The sequence below is a fragment of the Saccostrea echinata genome, unplaced genomic scaffold, assembly GCF_033153115.1.
Source record: "Saccostrea echinata isolate AGI-Se365-2 ecotype Australia unplaced genomic scaffold, CSIRO_AGI_Sech_v1 ptg000002l, whole genome shotgun sequence".
Taxonomy (NCBI): domain Eukaryota; kingdom Metazoa; phylum Mollusca; class Bivalvia; order Ostreida; family Ostreidae; genus Saccostrea; species Saccostrea echinata.
In genome coordinates this window covers 13,556,904-13,574,477 of record NW_026889751.1, presented here as the reverse complement: position 1 = coordinate 13,574,477, position 17,574 = coordinate 13,556,904, and the positions used below count along the sequence as shown (strand labels likewise).

Here is a 17,574-nt window from a genome sequence, read left to right as displayed (position 1 = left end):
GAATATCAACAAGCAGATTCAAAGAATTGTAGTCCCCTGCTTTCAGTGTCTTAGTGGTTGGGATGCAATTATTTATGGCATATTGTAACTGTCTTGTTTTTGTATCTTTTGAACTTTTAGATCAAGGTCATGAAGTCAAAAATGATCTACCTTTCTGAAAGATGTTCTCATAGATAATGTGCATGTAAAATATGAAAGCCCTATCTTCTCTCATTCAAAAGATCTTACCAATGTAAAAACATAGGTAATCAAAGATTACAAAGCTCACCTCGACAAATGTTATCAGTATAAGTAATGCAAATCTAACATCATATTTTCTTTATAGTTAGTGTGCATCCTGAAAACAATATTCATGCAAGTTCTGTGTAAGTAGGTCTTTTAGTTCATTGGGAATTGACATGTTCCAAAAACTTAAACCTGTTCACTAATCAAGACAACGTCTTTCATTTCCTACATCCCAAGCAAGCCTGGAATTGTCCATCCCTAGTTGCATCATCCATGCAAGTTAAATCATAACAAGCCATATAATTATAAAGCTACTCCAAAAACATCGCCATGGTCACTCATTTGGAAAATGTAGGTCAGATCCAGCATCTGAAGCAAGTCTAGTAGTCTCATCCCTAGATGCATTATCCATGCAAGTTTGGTCCAGGAAAGGCTTATAGTTATTTGGGAATGGACCTGCACCAAAAACTTTAACCTGGTCACTCATCTGGAAAATGTAGGTCAGATCCAGCATCCGCAACCAAGTCTGGTACTCTATATCCCTAGATGCATCATCCATACAAGCTTGGTCCAGGTAGGGCTTATAGTTACCTGGGAATGGACCTGCTCCAAAAACTTTAACCTGGTCACTCATCTGGAAAATATAGGTCAGATCCAGCATCTGAAGCAAGTCCGATAGTCTCCATCCCTAGATACATTATCCTTGCTAGTTTGGTCCAGGTAGGGCTTATAGTTACTTGGGAATGGACTTCTCAAAAAACTTTGATCAGTCATCTGGAAAATCTAAGTCAAATCCAGCATCTGAAGCAAGCATGGAAGTTTCCATCCCTAGATGCATCATCCATGCAAGTTTGGTCCAGGTAGGGCTTATAGTTACTTGGGAATGGACCTGCTCCAAAAACTTTAACCTGGTCACTCATCTGGTAAATCTAGGTCAGATCAAGCATCCGAAGCAAGTGTTGTAGTGTCCATCCCTAGATGCATCATCCATGCAAATTTGGTCCAGGTAGGGCTTATAGTTACTTGGGAATGGACCTGCTCCAAAAACTTTAACCTGGTCACTCATCTGGAAAATCTAGGTCAGATCCAGCATCCGAAGCAAGTGTTGTAGTGTCCATCCCTAGATGCATCATACATGCAAGTTTGGTCCAGGTAGGGCTTATAGTTACTTGGGAATGGACCTGCTCCAAAAACTTTAACCTGGTCACTCATCTGGAAAATCTAGGTCAGATCCAGCATCCGAAGCAAGTGTGGTAGTGTCCATCCCTAGATGTATTATCGATCCATGCAAGTTTGGTCCAAGTAGGCCTTATAGTTACTTGGGAATGTGACTTGCTCCTAAAACTTTAACCGGGACGCCGATGCTGGGGGTATATCATAAGCTCATCTCAACTTTGTCGAGGTGAGCTAAAAAGTCTTGTTACAGGTAATGCACATGTCAAATATGAATGCCCTATCATACTCTCATTCAAAAGTTTTCACCAATGTTAAATACGGGGTCAAAAAACGTTAGATTTGGAAAGGTCTTGTCACATGTAATGTTCAGGTAAAATATGAAAGTCCTATCTCTTCTCAATCAAAAGATATGACCAAGGAAAAATTGATGTTTAAATTTTTAGATGTTGGTCAAACTTCAAGGTCAAGGTCACAGGGTCAAAAACTTTTGTATATTTGGAAAGGTCTTGTCCCAGGTAATGTACATGTGAAAAATATGATTTCTCAGTCAAAAGTTATGACCAAGGTTACAGTTTTTGTCATAAACAGATGGACAGACTAACAGATAAATGAGATTTAATGTCCCTTGCTTTAGCGAAAGCGGGGGACAATGACTAATCATGGCTTTGTTATTCTTGAAAAGATATTTTTCCTACATATTCAGATGTAAAACTTTAACCTTCTATTAAGGATCCACCCTACACCTAGAAGTCATGATTTGAACAAAACTTGATGTGCATTTTGTCAGGAAATTCTCATATAAATTTCATTTTTTCTGGCCCAGTGGTTCTTGAGAAGAACATTTTAAAAGATATCATAATTTTTTTTTTTACTAATTCCTAATTTTCTCTCCTATAAAGAGGGTGCGGTTCTTCATGAATCCCCTTCACACAAGGAAGCTTGTTGTAAGTTCAGATGAAATTTGCCTAATGGTTCCAAACAAGAAATTGAAAATGTAACAAGAGGCCCAGGGGCCATATTGCTCACCTGAGCACTATGGCTAAGAAAAAGCAGAAATCAGTTCAGTCTTGAAAGGTTGAAAAGTTTAAATAAAAAAGTGGTTTGGGGGGGGGGGGTTCATGAATTGAACAAATTTAAATCTACATTATCTGAGGATGCTTCCATTTAAATATGACCAATCATGGCTTTGCTGTTCTTGAGTAGAAGATTTTTAAAGATTTAACCTATGTATTCCTATTTTAAACTTTGATCGCCCATTGTGGCCCCACCCGACCCCTGGGGGTCATGATTTGAACAAACTTGAATCTACACTATCTGAGGATGCTACCATATAAATATGACCAATCATGGCTTTGCTGTTCTTGAGAAGAAGATTTTTAAAGATTATTCCTATATATTCCTATGTAAAACTTTGATCGCCCATTGTGGCCCCACCCGACCCCTGGGGGTCATGATTTGAACAAACTTGAATCTACACTACCTGAGGATGCTTCCATGTAAATATGACCAATCATGGCTTTGCTGTTCTTGAGAAGATTTTTAAAGATTTTTCCTATATATTCCTATGTAAAACTTTGATCGCCCATTGTGGCCCCACCCGACCCCCGGGGGTCATGATTTGAACAAACTTGAATCTACACTACCTGAGGATGCTTCCATGTAAATATGACCAATCATGGCTTTGCTGTTCTTGAGAAGAAGATTTTTAAAGATTTTTCCTATATATTCCTATGTAAAACTTTGATCGCCCATTGTGGCCCCACCCGACCCCCGGGGGTCATGATTTGAACAAACTTGAATCTACACTACCTGAGGATGCTTCCATGTAAATATGACCAATCATGGCTTTGCTGTTCTTGAGAAGAAGCTTTTTAAAGATTTTTCCTATATATTCCTATGTAAAACTTTGATCGCCCATTGTGGCCCCATCCAACCCCTGGGGGTCATGATTTGAACAAACTTGAATCTACACTATCTGAGGATGCTACCATATAAATATGACCAATCATGGCTTTGCTGTTCTTGAGAAGAAGATTTTTAAAGATTATTCCTATATATTCCTATGTAAAACTTTGATCGCCCATTGTGGCCCCACCCGACCCCTGGGGGTCATGATTTGAACAAACTTGAATCTACACTACCTGAGGATGCTTCCATGTAAATATGACCAATCATGGCTTTGCTGTTCTTGAGAAGATTTTTAAAGATTTTTCCTATATATTCCTATGTAAAACTTTGATCGCCCATTGTGGCCCCACCCGACCCCCGGGGGTCATGATTTGAACAAACTTGAATCTACACTACCTGAGGATGCTTCCATGTAAATATGACCAATCATGGCTTTGCTGTTCTTGAGAAGAAGCTTTTTAAAGATTTTTCCTATATATTCCTATGTAAAACTTTGATCGCCCATTGTGGCCCCATCCAACCCCCGGGGGTCATGATTTGAACAAACTTGAATCTACACTATCTGAGGATGCTACCATATAAATATGACCAATCATGGCTTTGCTGTTCTTGAGAAGAAGATTTTTTAAAGATTTTTCCTTTATATTCCTATGTAAAACTTTGATCGCCCATTGTGGCCCCACCCGACCCCAGGGGTCATGATTTGAACAAACTTGAATCTACACTACCTGAGGATGCTTCCATGTAAATATGACCAATCATGGCTTTGCTGTTCTTGAGAAGAGGATTTTTAAAGATTTTTCCTATATATTCCTATGTAAAACTTTGATCACCCATTGTGGCCCCACCCGACCCCAGGGGGTCATGATTTGAAAAAACTTGAATCTACACTATCTGAGGATGCTTCCACATAAGTTTCATATTTTCAAGCACAGTGGTTCTTGAGAAGAAGATTTTTTAATGATGCCATTAATTTTTCACGAATTCTTAATTATCTCCCCTTGGAAGAAGGCGTGGCCCTTCATTTGAACAAACTTGAATCCCCTTTACCCAAGGATACTTTGTGGCAAGTTTGGTTGAAATTGGCCCAGTGGTTCTTGAGAAGAAGATGAAAATGTGAAAAGTTTACAACAACAACAACGACGACAACGACAACAACGACAACAATGACGACAGACAACGGACAAATTTTGATCAGAAAAGCTCACTTGAGCCTTTGGCTCAGGTGAGCTAAAAAGGTTTACAGACAAGAGAGATTACTTATGACACATAGATGCTGGGCATTCTTCGATCAGAAAAGCTCACTTATACATATGGCTTAGGTAAACTAGGAAGTCTTTAGCACACTAACCCAATAACTAAATTCATTGAAATGTTTATTTTACCAAATTCCAATCTCGAGGTGTATTGATTGCTGCAAACTATCGATTAATGGTCATCATAAAGCAAAATATGTGAAGAATTGATTGTTATTTTCATAATCAAAAATCGGTAAAAAAAAAAAGTTGGTAATTATTCATTGTATGAATTAACCCTCCATTTATTAACAATGGCTGACAAAGATAGTCAATCCGAGATGGATAAAACAATAATGAAAATTAAAAACAATAGATCTTTTTCCATGACAAGAGGCCCGAGGGCCTTATAGGTCACCTGAGTATCATGCAACAACTTTCCAACAATTGAATTTGGTTCGTTTTTTTAAACCAGAGGCCATGAAATTCACAATTTTGAAAGAGGCACCATTGCTCATCATAACTATACACTTTGCATGCTTAGTTTGATTACTTAATTCCCAGAGTCAGAGCAGAGGAACAAAAACTAGAATTGTCCAAAAGGGACAAATACCCCCTGCTGGGTTTTTCAGAGAAGGTACCAAATCACTAATGTTTTCTAGATGTGAGAAGTGTTCACAATTTGCTTAAACATTTAAAGTGAAAATTTAATTACTCATTATATTTTTTTAATGAATGAAACTAAGGTGCAGCCTAATAAAACATCAATACTAATAATTACAGTGTTTTTTATTACATTGACAAAATAGTTTGCAATTATCTGTCATCTTTGTGAGACATGATACTCTGCAAATTGATTGTTGAAAAAAAAAAAAATCAATTATACAAAATCAAATTGATTTTAATACCTTTATATCAAACTCATTTTAAAATAAAAGGCTGGTTCCAGTAACTATGTATTTTGACAGACATAAATTACAATTAAGAGACTTAGACAACAGAGATCTTTATTTCTTTCTGCCCCATTCCCAGGAGATATAGATAAGACCTGCTTGATCAGTCTTTAACTACTCAGTTAATCTTTAACTGGATGCATGTCCACTCATTACTCCCAAGGGACAAATGGATTAACACTATCTGCTGTGTAATGTAAAAACTGTTTTTAGTACTTTGTGATTTTTTTTTAGTTCTAATGAGTAGTTTTAAGCTGTAGTTCTAAATTCCATGTCTCAAACCTTCGACATGAACCCGAAATGACTAAGTCAATAAAAATGAAAAAAAAAACAAACATGTAAAATGCAGAAAAATTATCAAAAAATGTTGAAAATACCAGGTGCACATCTTCATATAGTAAATAATAAGTGTACAAATTTTCATACAAATCTATGCAATAGTCTCTGGGAACAGATCCGGACAAAACCCCACAATAAAAATGAAAAAAAACACCTGTAAAATGCAAAAAAATTATCCAATCATGATGAAAATACCAGGTGCACACCTTCATATGGCGAATAATAAGTGTACAAATTTTCAGACAAATCCTTGCAACAGTTTTCAAGAAATGGTCCGGACATAATCTTGTTTACAGACAGACGGACATGCTGATTCCAATATACCCCCCCCCCCTAAACTTCGTTTGCAGGGGGTATAAAAAAAATGCATTTCCACTATATAATCAGTAGTGCCCCACCCCACAGGAACCCCTGACCCTGGGCCCACACATTTCACAATTTTGGAAAAGGCACCCTTGCCTACTGATAATAAATGTTTGATTAATACCAAAGAGCAGATTTCAAAGTATTCATTCAATTTCAGTGTATATAATCATTAGAGCCCCCCCCCCCCATGGTACCCCTGACCCATGGGCCTTGAAATTCACAATTCTGGAAGAAGCATTCTTGCTCCTCATTACTATGTACTTAGATCATCAACATAATACACAGGAGCAGAGGAGAAGATTTTTCAAAGAATTAATGCATTTTCACTATATAATATATAGAGCTCCATCCTAAAACCAGAACCCCTGACCCAGGGGCCATGAAATTCACAATTTTGGAAGAGGCACCCTTCTTAATCATAACTCTGTAGTTCATCAGCTTAGTACCCAGGAGCTAAGGAGAAGATTTTCAAAGAATTAATGCACTTTCACTATATAATCAATAGAGCCTCGCCCTAACACCAAAACCCCTAATAGCTTTAACATTAGAACCACTGACCGAGGGGCCTTGAAATTCACAATTTTGGAAGAGGCAGCTTTGCTCATCATAACTATGCATTAAGTTTATTTGCTTAATACCCAGAAAAAGAGGAGAAGATTTTATAAGAAATAATGCATTTTCACTATATATTCAACAGAGCCCCACCCTGGCACCAGAACCCCTGACCCTGGGGCCATAAATTTCACAATTTTGGTAGAGGGCTCAATGCTTATTACAATCATGCCAACAGTTTGGCTGCTTGATGTCCAGAAGTAAAGAAGAAGATTTTTAAACATTGCATTAATTTATATTGATGATTTTAGCCCTACCCCTCAGGTCCCAGGGAGGCAGGAGCCATGAATTTCATAATATTTACTCCCCTTCACCCATAGATGCTATATGCTAAAATTGTTTGAAATTGGTTCAGCAGTTTCAGAGAAGAAGCTGAAAATGTTTAAATGTTAATGCAGGACGAACGACGCATGCCAATGGACGAAAACATATAGCAATAGGTCACCTGAGTTTAGGTGACCTAAACAAGAGGCCCAAGGGCCTTAACAGTCACCTGAGTATAATACAACAATTTAGAAGTTAAATACACTGAAAGATGAAGCTTTGTTGCCCTAAAGCAAGAGAAGTAGGAAGATCAGGATCAACAAAATAATTAGTCTAGTATTCAGTATCAACTCATAAATTAAGTTCTAATCTGTCCCCCACTTAACACTATCACCATGTAGACTATTAACAAACTATTAGTGCTTCTGTACTATTTTTAAAACCATATTAAGACCTCTAGCATTGACCTCTCTTATGGTCTTTGAAGAACTTTTAATAAGATAAGTTATTTTTGTCTCATTTTTATTTATCTATTACTTACAGGTCTACCTGATTATTAAAATTAAGAAAGTACTTTTTGAATTATACGATAAACATTCTTGCATAATTATCTTATTCTATTTACCTTTCAAATACATTATTTACAGTGATTAATTATTAAAGGTGAATGGAAAAGGGGAATAACTTCTCTCAGTAGAATACAAATTAATAGAGCCCTGCCCAGGACCAGAATGCTTAGACAAATGGTGCAGATGTTCAAAAATCTGTTAGAAATACGCTTACTTATATCATTTAAACTTTTACTCAGTTTGCTTCCAATATGCCCAGAAGCAGAGAAGAATTTCACAGGTAGAATGCATTTTCACTACAGATTCAACAAAGTGTTACCCTATCACCAGAACCCAAGACCAAGGGTCAAGAAATTTACAAATTTGGAAGAGTTACCCTCTTCATCATAACTATGGACTTCAAAGAATTAACACTTTTCCACTATATTATCAAAAGCCCCCCCCCCCCCCCCCCCCTCATTATGCCAGAACCCTGACCTTAGGACCACAAGATTTAAAAATTCTGTTCAAGCTCCCATTTTCATCATAGCTAAGCAATTTATTTATCAGCTCAACACTAAGGAGCAGACAGGATTAATTAACGATTAATCAATAGAATTAATGCTTTTTCACTATATAATCAATAGAGGCCCCCCCCCCCTCCTCAAAAACCCCTTAAACTGAGGCCATATATTTAAAATTTTTGGAAGAGGCATCCTTGCCTATCATAATCATGCACTTAGTGTGTTTAAATAATCTCCAATAGCCTAGAAGAAGATTTTCAAAGAATCAATGCATTTTCACTATATAATCAATAGAGCCCCATCCTTACACCAGAACCCCTGACCCTGGGGCCATGAATTTCACAATTTTGGAAGAGGCACTCTTACTCATCATAACTATGAACTTAGTTACTTTATTTAATACTCAGGAGCAGAGGAGATGATTTTATAAGAAATAATGCACTTTCACTATATGATCTATATAGCCCCACCCTGGGGCCAGAACCCCTGACCCTGGGGCCATGAATTTCACAATTTTAGTAGAGGGCTCAATGCTTATTACAATGATGCCAACAGTTTGACTGCTTGATGTCCAGGAGTAAAGAAGATTTATAAAGATTGCATTATTTTTGGTGGTTTTAGCCCCACCCCTTAGGCCCCGGGGGGGGGGGGGGGGGGGGGGCAGGGACCATGAAATTCACAATTTTTGTTCCCCTTCACGCATAGATGCTATATGCCAAATTTGGTTGAAATTGGTTAAGCGGTTTCAGAGAAAAATCTAAAAATGTTCAAATGTTAACACACGATGCACGACTACGGACAAAAACGGATAGCAATAGGTCACCTGAGTGACTCAGGTGACCTAAAAACCAAATCAAAAGCATGATACTTCATTCGTTGTAACAAGATAAATGATGTACCTGCATCGGAACAATGTAAAAGTGATCTTGACCATGCCGAAATGACCTTGGTTAAAAAAAAAAATAACATCCTCTGGTCATAAGTAATCTTTAAGTGAAATATGGACATCCAATATGTTTTTCCATTAAAAAATTATGGACCTGGGACATGAATTTTAGCTTTTTCTGTCAATGACCTTGAACTTGCCAAGATATGGATAGGACATGTGTTGAACATTTTTTCTTTAAGTGACCTTGAACTTGATCGAATGGCCCTATATACTTCCCAAAACTTTGTTTGCAGGGGTTACAAAAATAAGAATACAAAGAATTCATACTTCTTTTTGGCTTCAGGTAAAGCTGTAGGATCATCGGAGGCCAGGAAAACCTTGCGCTGAACTCCAGGAATTCGTTGTTCTAATTTACTGAAGTAATCCTCCACATATGTCATGTATTCAGCCACTGAGTGGAATGAGGCCTCAGCAGCCAGCTTGTCTGTACGGCGGATATGTACGCTGTCACAAAATAAAACAGAAAATATGAGGGCTCTTTATCGTAGATATTCTTATAGGACTTATTCCACAGGATTTCAACCTCCATAGCACAAACACAGGTAGTATAACATGAAAAAAAGTCCAGAGGAACACTGTCTACTTGATACTTAAAGAATCATTCATTACAATGAGTGTGGGATAGTGAAATTCCACACACGTAGGTAAGGCCTTAAGAAATTAACAACTTAGTTCTCAGGCCCGCCCGCATCTCACTTAACAATGCACATTACCCATTTTTATCCTCAAATGAATAAAATAAAATTTATCTCATGCACTTGTAAGATGCAAAAAACAAGAGGCCCAAGGGCCACATCGCTCGCCTGAGCACTGTGGCTAGGAAAAAAGGAAAAATCAGTTTAGTATTGAAAAGCTTAAATGCATAAGTGGTCCCAAACTACCCCTAAAAAGGAAGTGGGGGGGGGGGGTGTGTGTCATGATTTGAACAAACTTGAATCTACACTATCTGAGGATGCTTCCACATAAATATGACAAACCGTGGCTTTGCTGTTCTTGAGATTTTTAAAGATTTTTCCTATATATTCCTATGTAAAACTTTGATCGTTCATTGTGGCCCCACCCTACCCCCGGGGGTCATGATTTGAACAAACTTGAATCTACACCACCTGAGGATGCTTCCACATAAATATGACCAATCATAGCTTTGCTGTTCTTGAGAAGAAGATTTTTGAAGATTTTTCCTATATATTCCTATGTAAAACTTTGATCGTCCATTGTGGCCCCACCCTATCCCCGGGGGTCATAATTTGAACAAACTTGAATCTACACCACCTGAGGATGCTTCCACATAAATATGACCCATCATAGCTTTGCTGTTCTTGAGAAGATGATTTTTGAAGATTTTTCCTATGTACACCTATGTTAAACATTGATCGTCCATTTTGGCCCCACCCTACCCCCGGGGGTCATGATTTGAACAAACTTGAATCTACACCACCTGAGGATGCTTCCACATAAATATGACCAATCATAGCTTTGCTGTTCTTGAGAAGAAGATTTTTGAAGATTTTTCCTATATATTCCTATGTAAAACTTTGATCGTCCATTGTGGCCCCACCCTACCCCCCGGGGTCATGATTTGTACAAACTTGAATCTACACCACCTGAGGATGCTTCCAAATAAATATGACCAATCATAGCTTTGCTGTTCTTGAGAAGAAGATTTTTGAAGATTTTTCCTATATATTCCTATGTAAAACTTTGATCGTCCACTGTGGCCCCACCCTATCTCCGGGGGTCATAATATGAACAAACTTGAATCTACACCACCTGAGGATGCTTCCACATAAATATGACCCATCATAGCTTTGCTGTTCTTGAGAAGATGATTTTTGAAGATTTTTCCTATGTACACCTATGTAAAAATTTGACCGTCCAATGTGGCCCCACCCTATCCCCGGGGGTCATGATTTGTACAAACTTAAATCTACACCACCTGAGGATGCTTCCAAATAAATATGACAAATCATAGCTTTGCTGTTCTTGAGAAGAAGATTTTTGAAGATTTTTCCTATATATTCCTATGTAAAACTTTGATCGTCCATTGTGGCCCCACCCTATCCCCGGTGGTCATGATTTGAACAAACTTGAATCTACACTACCTGACAATAATTCCACATGAGTTTCATCTTTCCTGGCCCACTGGTTCTTGAGAAGAAGATTTTTCAATAATGCCATTAATTTTTTGCTATTTCGTAATTATCTCCCCTTGGAGGAGGGTGTGGTCCTTCATTTGAAAAAACTTGAAACCCCTTCACCCAAGGATACTTTGTGCCAAGTTTGATTGAAATTGGCCCAGTAGTTCTGGAGAAGAAGATGAAAATGTGAAAAGTTTACGACAACAACGACGCCGACGACAGACAACGGACAAATTTTGATCAGAAAAGCTCACTTGAGCCTTCAACTGGTGAGCTAAAAAAAAACAAAACAAGAGGCCCAGGGGCCACATCGCTCACCTGAGCACTGTGGCTAGGAAAAAAGCAAAAATCAGTATTGAAAAGCTTAAATGCATACCGTATTTGGCTGAATATAATACACACTTTTTTCCTAGAAAATGTTTTTGTGAGAAAGGGGTGCATATTTTACACCACAACAAGATTTTGATAGTTTTTTCTTTCAGGTGAAACGGAGCTATCAGACATATTGTAGTATTACCTAGAGACATGGGCAATTTCTTATTTATAATCTGTTGATAATGATAACTTGTTGTTAAATGATATTAAAAACAAGTTACAATTAATTTGAGCTGCATATTCATCGTCTCCATGTAGGCCGTCATTGACGATGTTATTCATAGATGTTCACGCATTCCTTTGCCACGTGCTTGCGTAATCATAGTACACATGTACCTAATCAGACACTTGGTTGGAAAAAAAAAATAACTGAGCAATTTTATAATGAAATACAATAAATCAACATTTATTTGGGGTTTTAAATAATGCGGTGAAAATTCATTTCAACATTAACACCTCACTATACCACTGTATACTATATGTCCCAATCGAAGCAAATGTTGTGAACACGGGTGCTTGTCGCTTGATCTCAACACCTCTCCAGGCAAATAAATTGTCTCCTGATTCCAAAGTATTGTTTTTACAGTTAGAGCACTGATTATTTACTGCCCTTATTAATGGCTTTGATCGTTTTCTTTGTTAAAATTCGGGGGTTGATATTTAGCTTTTGTACATTATCTTTCATATGAACTTGTGTTGATTACAACACGTTAAACACTAACAGTTATACGCTTGTTAAATGTAATTTTACTTTAATTATGTTATATTTATCGGCCTCCTGTTTAATTCATTAAGAGTTTAAAAAGGAAATATGAAGTCTTTTAAAACTTAAATGTTATAATTACTCGTGCTCTGTAGAAAATAAGATAACTGCGAAGATTACCTCGATGTATAAAGACATGATTTATACCGTGTCGATCTGTTCAAACTAAAATTCAACAGTACTTCGTGCTTTGTTGAAATAAAATTATTTCTGCAAGGATAAAGACAATGTGCAATAAATTAAGAGGATATCGTGAACTAATTTCTGATATTCTGAACAAATAGTTTTTAAAGATTCTTTTCCCCTAATGTTAATGATACCCATATCAAATGGTTATTTTAGATATGAATATGTTTATTTTTATTTGTATTTTTTTAAAAAAATATTTTAGCCATATTTTTAAAGACTGTTTTGTTTTTAAATTAAATTAGAAACAGTTAATCGATATTCCTAAAACCGATTTTCTTGACAAGCAATTGTCAAGACTTGTTTCTAATTTTATCTAAATTGTCTTCCCTTGGCTCTCTAACAATCAATTGTTAAGAATAATTACCTTTATATTCTATTCTTAGCAATCAGTTGTTTTCAGACTTATTTTCTTTGCAAATAACTGGTTAAACATATTAACTTAATTGTGAAATTCTTAAACAGTTGTTAAGACATTTGTCTTTCAGTTTTCTGAATTGACTTCCCTTTGTATTCTAACAACTATTTGTTAAGACTTCTTCATGAAGCTATCTTTTACAAGCAGTTGTTAGGGTTAAGACTTTTCGTGAAGCTATCTTAGATTCTAAACAAGCAGTTGTTAGGGTTAAGATTTATTCAGGAATCAGGAATCTTTTTTTTTTAAAGTTAAGACATTTTCCTAATGTTTACTGAGTTGCCTAACCTTATTCCTCTAACAATTAGTTGTTAAGAATATTTCTTTAAACTTGTATGTGCTATTCTTAATAATTTTCATTCATTGTCCTGGTCTCTAACAAATTTTAAAAGGATTCCAGGGACCTACTTCTAGCATCCTTAACAAGCAGTTGTTAAGAATTTATTCTGTTTGTCTTCCTTTGCATTTCTAACAACCAGTTGTTAAGAATATATCTTGAAATTTTTTTGGTATTCTTAACAAGCAGTTGTTAAGACATTTTTCCGTTTGACTTCCTTTCCATTTCTAACAACCAGTTGTTAAGAATATATCTTGTGAAATTCTTTTGGTATTCTTAACAAGCAGTTGTTAAGACTTTATTCCATTTGACTTCCTTCGCATTTCTAACAACTAGTTGTTAAGAATATATCTTGTGAAATTCTTTTGGTATTCTTAACAAGCAGTTGTTAAGACTTAATTTATTCTGTTTGTCTTCCTTTGCATTTCTAACAACCAGTTGTTAAGAATATATCTTGTGAAATTCTTTTGGTATTCTTAACAAGCAGTTGTTAAGACTTTATTCTGTTTGTTTCTAACAACCAGTTGTTAAGAATATATCTTATGAAATTCTTTTGGTATTCTTAACAAGCAGTTGTTAAGACTTCATTCTATTTGTCTTCCTTTGCATTACTAACAACCAGTTGTTAAGAATATTTTGTGAAATTCTTCTGGTATCCTTAACAAACAGTTGTTAAAATTCTGTATAGAAGTGTAACAGTTTCACTTTATTTTATTTAACAAGCAATTACTTAAGAATTCCTTTAGCTCATTTTTCGTGTTCTTAACAAACAGTTGTTAAGACATGTCAGATATATAATGGTTTCTTTAACAAGCATTTGGTAAGAATTGGAAAATAAAGTGTTTAAAGTATGCATAGATTTCAGTTGTCATTTATGTACTTAACAACTATACAGAGCTTTTGATCAAATGGAATTGATCAAGTTAAAATGGAAGGTGTTTTCTATGAATAATACCACCATGCTTAAAATCAGGAGTACCGTAAGCTCAAAAAACAAAGACTGTGTATGAAAAATTACTGTGCTTAAATTTTCAATACATTATTTCCACAAAGATTTTAAGTTAAAATTACCGTGATGTAAAAAAGACAACATTACTGCTTGGTCAATTTTTTGACAGCATATAATACAATTGAACTGCGTTTTCCCCCAAATTTTCAAGCCAAAAAAGGAAAAAAGGGAGTGTGTATTTTACACCAATGCGTATTATATTCAGCCAAATACGGTAAGTGGTCCCAACCTACCCCTAAAAGGGAGGGGGTATGATTTGAACAAAAATTAATCTACACTATTTAAGGATCCTTAAATATATTTTTGACTGTGACCTTTTTTAGCTCTTCTGAGCCAAAGGCTCAAAGAGCTAAAGCTATGGCCATTTGTGCGGTGTGCGTAAACATTTTTTAGAATATGGGCCATAACTCAAGAACCCCTTGGCCAATTATTGTCAAATATGTCACAGGGTATCCTTGGCCCAAGGGCTCCCGTTTATACTAAAACTAGGGTTGTGACCCTTAAACAAGGGGAGATAATTAGGTAAATAAAACCAAAAGTACTGGTTGCTAAAAAATCTTCTTCTCAACAACCACTGGGCAGATTATCACCAAACTTACACAAAAGGATGAGGATATGTTGTAGATTAAACATAGGTAATCAAAGATTACGAAGCTCACCTCGACGAAGGTTATCTGTAAGTAAGGCAAATCTCACATCATATTTTTTCTAGTTAGTGTTCATCCCAAGATCAATATCCATACAAGTTTGGTTTAAGAAGGACTTATAGTTACTTGGAAATAGACCTGCTCAAAAATCTTTTAACCTGTTGACTAATCAAGAAAATTTTGTTTAGTTCCAACATCCAAAGCAAGTCTGGAAGTTTTCATCCTTAGACGCACCATCCATGCAAGTTTAATTATAACATGCCATAATATTATATAGCTACTCCTAAACATTACCCTGGTCACTCATCTGGAAAATGTAGGTCAGATTCAGAATCCAAAACAAGTCTGAAAGTGTCCATCCTAAGATACATCATCCATGCTAATTTGATTAAAATATGGCTAAAATTCACTCATCTGGAAAATCTAGGTCAGATTCAGCATCTGAAGCAAGTGTGGTAGTGTCCAACTGTCCATCCCTAGACGCATCATCCATGCAAGTTTAGTTCAGGTAGGGCTTATAGTTACTTGGGAATTAACCTGCTCCAAAAACTTTAACCTGGTCACTCATCTGGAAAATCTAGGTCAGCTCAAGCATCCGAAGCAATTGTGGTAGTGTCCATCCCTAGGTGCATCATCTATGCAAGATTGGTCCAGGTAAGGCTTATAGTTACTTGGGAATGGATCTGCTCCAAAAACTTTAACCTGGTCACTCATCTGCAAAATATAGATCAGATCCAGCATCCAAAGCATTTGTGGTAGTGTCCATCCCTATGTACATCATCCATGCAAGTTTGGTCCAGGTAGGGCTTACAGTTACTTGGGAATGGACCTGCTCCAAAAACTTTAACCTGGTCACTCATCTGGAAAATCTAGGTCAGATCCAGCATCCAAGGCAAGTGTGGTATTGTCCATCCCAAGATGCATCATCCATGCAAGTTTGGTCCAGGTGGGCTTATAGTAACTTGGGAATGGACCTGCTCCAAAAACTTTAACCTGGTCACTCATCTTGAAAATGTAGGTTAGATCCAGCATCCGAAGCATGTGAAGTAGTGTCCATCCCTAGATGCATCATACAGTACCAACCAGACCCAACCTGACACAAAGCAGTCCCAGAGCAGTCCCGGGGACTGCTTTCTGGGACTGCTAAAGCAGTCCCACAGCGGTCCCAGAGCAGTCCCACAGCGGTCCCAGCGGTCCCAGAAAGCAGTCCCAGCAGTCCCAGTGGGCGGGGTTAATTAATTTAATGGGCGGAGCTTACTCAGAATGAGATTACCAATAAACAATGTAACTATATAAAAGGCAGTTGAAATTGATGAGCAATTTTTTCTGAGTAGTATCAACAAATATTTACAATTCTTACGCGACAATCATTTCTGAACTGTTAAGAAAATCACAGTACGCGTATAGAAACAATTTATAATTATTGAATGAAGAAGACGTTCACACCTATTAATAACATGAATATTTAAACACAATTATTTGGTATATTAATTTTTAACCAAAATAAACCAATTTCTTCATTTTTTGTGATTGATATTGGTTTTCATATTTATTTTTTTTATACAGAAAATTAAACTTGAATTGTTTATTTTATACCAGAATTAGCTTTAAATAGATAATGATAATTATAGAGCAAGGCCGATTCCCATACTATACTCTGAATGCATTTTTCTTAAGTATTGGAGCTTTTGAAGAATTCTTTGTTAAACATTGCCGAGTATTTTATTTCAGTCATGATTATTTTCAATGACTTCCCAATTTAATTATCTTTAGATTCTCAGTTTTAAGTGTTTTATTATATAAATGTTCAAGTGTACATCTGTAAATCATGCAAATGGAACCCTCAGATTATATTCAAAATTAATTAATCCCGAAATAAATTTATACACAATTATTGAAACTAAGATTTTTTGCATGATATAGATTGATTTTAGTGTCAATGTTGACCAGCGTGTTCAGTGATGTGTAACACTGATACCCAAATAACATGCATTGACTTTCTGCTAATTATGCCCAAAGGCGATTGAAACCTCAGGTGTTGACACCATTTTATACAATCCCACTGTATTAACCGGCCAGGTAAACACAAACAAAAGAAATAAGAAACAAGTCACAATTCCCGATATTTTCAAATGTTTATTTTTTAAATAAATGTACTCTTTTAATGACTTACTTATCAATTAATAACTAATTCATAAATAAATCCCGGAATAATTGTTCACATTGTTCATGTGACAGTAGAATGGTGGAATAATTTTATTTCATGGTCATTAAATAAATTATTAGGTTTTATTTGAGGGTGGTAAAAAATAGCATGGAGTGCTCTTTTTTAAGCATGGTATTAGCTTTTTCAATTAAGAAAAAAAATCCAGTACAGTACGTTCCTCTGAATACATGTATCTTACTGAAATGACAAGTTTGTTTGTTTTTTGTTTGTTTTTATTTAAAATATTGCTAAATAAATGCAAACTTTGAGTACATATGTAATTTGACAGCATTAATTTATTAAATAGGCCTAGATATTTTTTTTTCAAACACCTGTATTGAAGTTTAATTTAAGGGATAAAAATCATCCCCTGACTTCCCTTTTTAACTACTTTTATTT

The 17,574-nt window shown here is 36.1% G+C and overlaps 1 protein-coding gene across 1 annotated transcript in view; it reads right to left on the bottom strand.

Moving 5' to 3' along the window:
* Positions 1–17,574, bottom strand: part of LOC133173203 (alpha-(1,6)-fucosyltransferase-like) — a 151,388-nt gene that overhangs the window by 32,329 nt on the left and 101,485 nt on the right. The window contains exon 7 of the mRNA XM_061308162.1: positions 9,367–9,543. Within this exon, the coding sequence (XP_061164146.1) occupies positions 9,367–9,543 (177 nt within the window). The remainder of the gene's footprint in view (positions 1–9,366; positions 9,544–17,574) is intronic.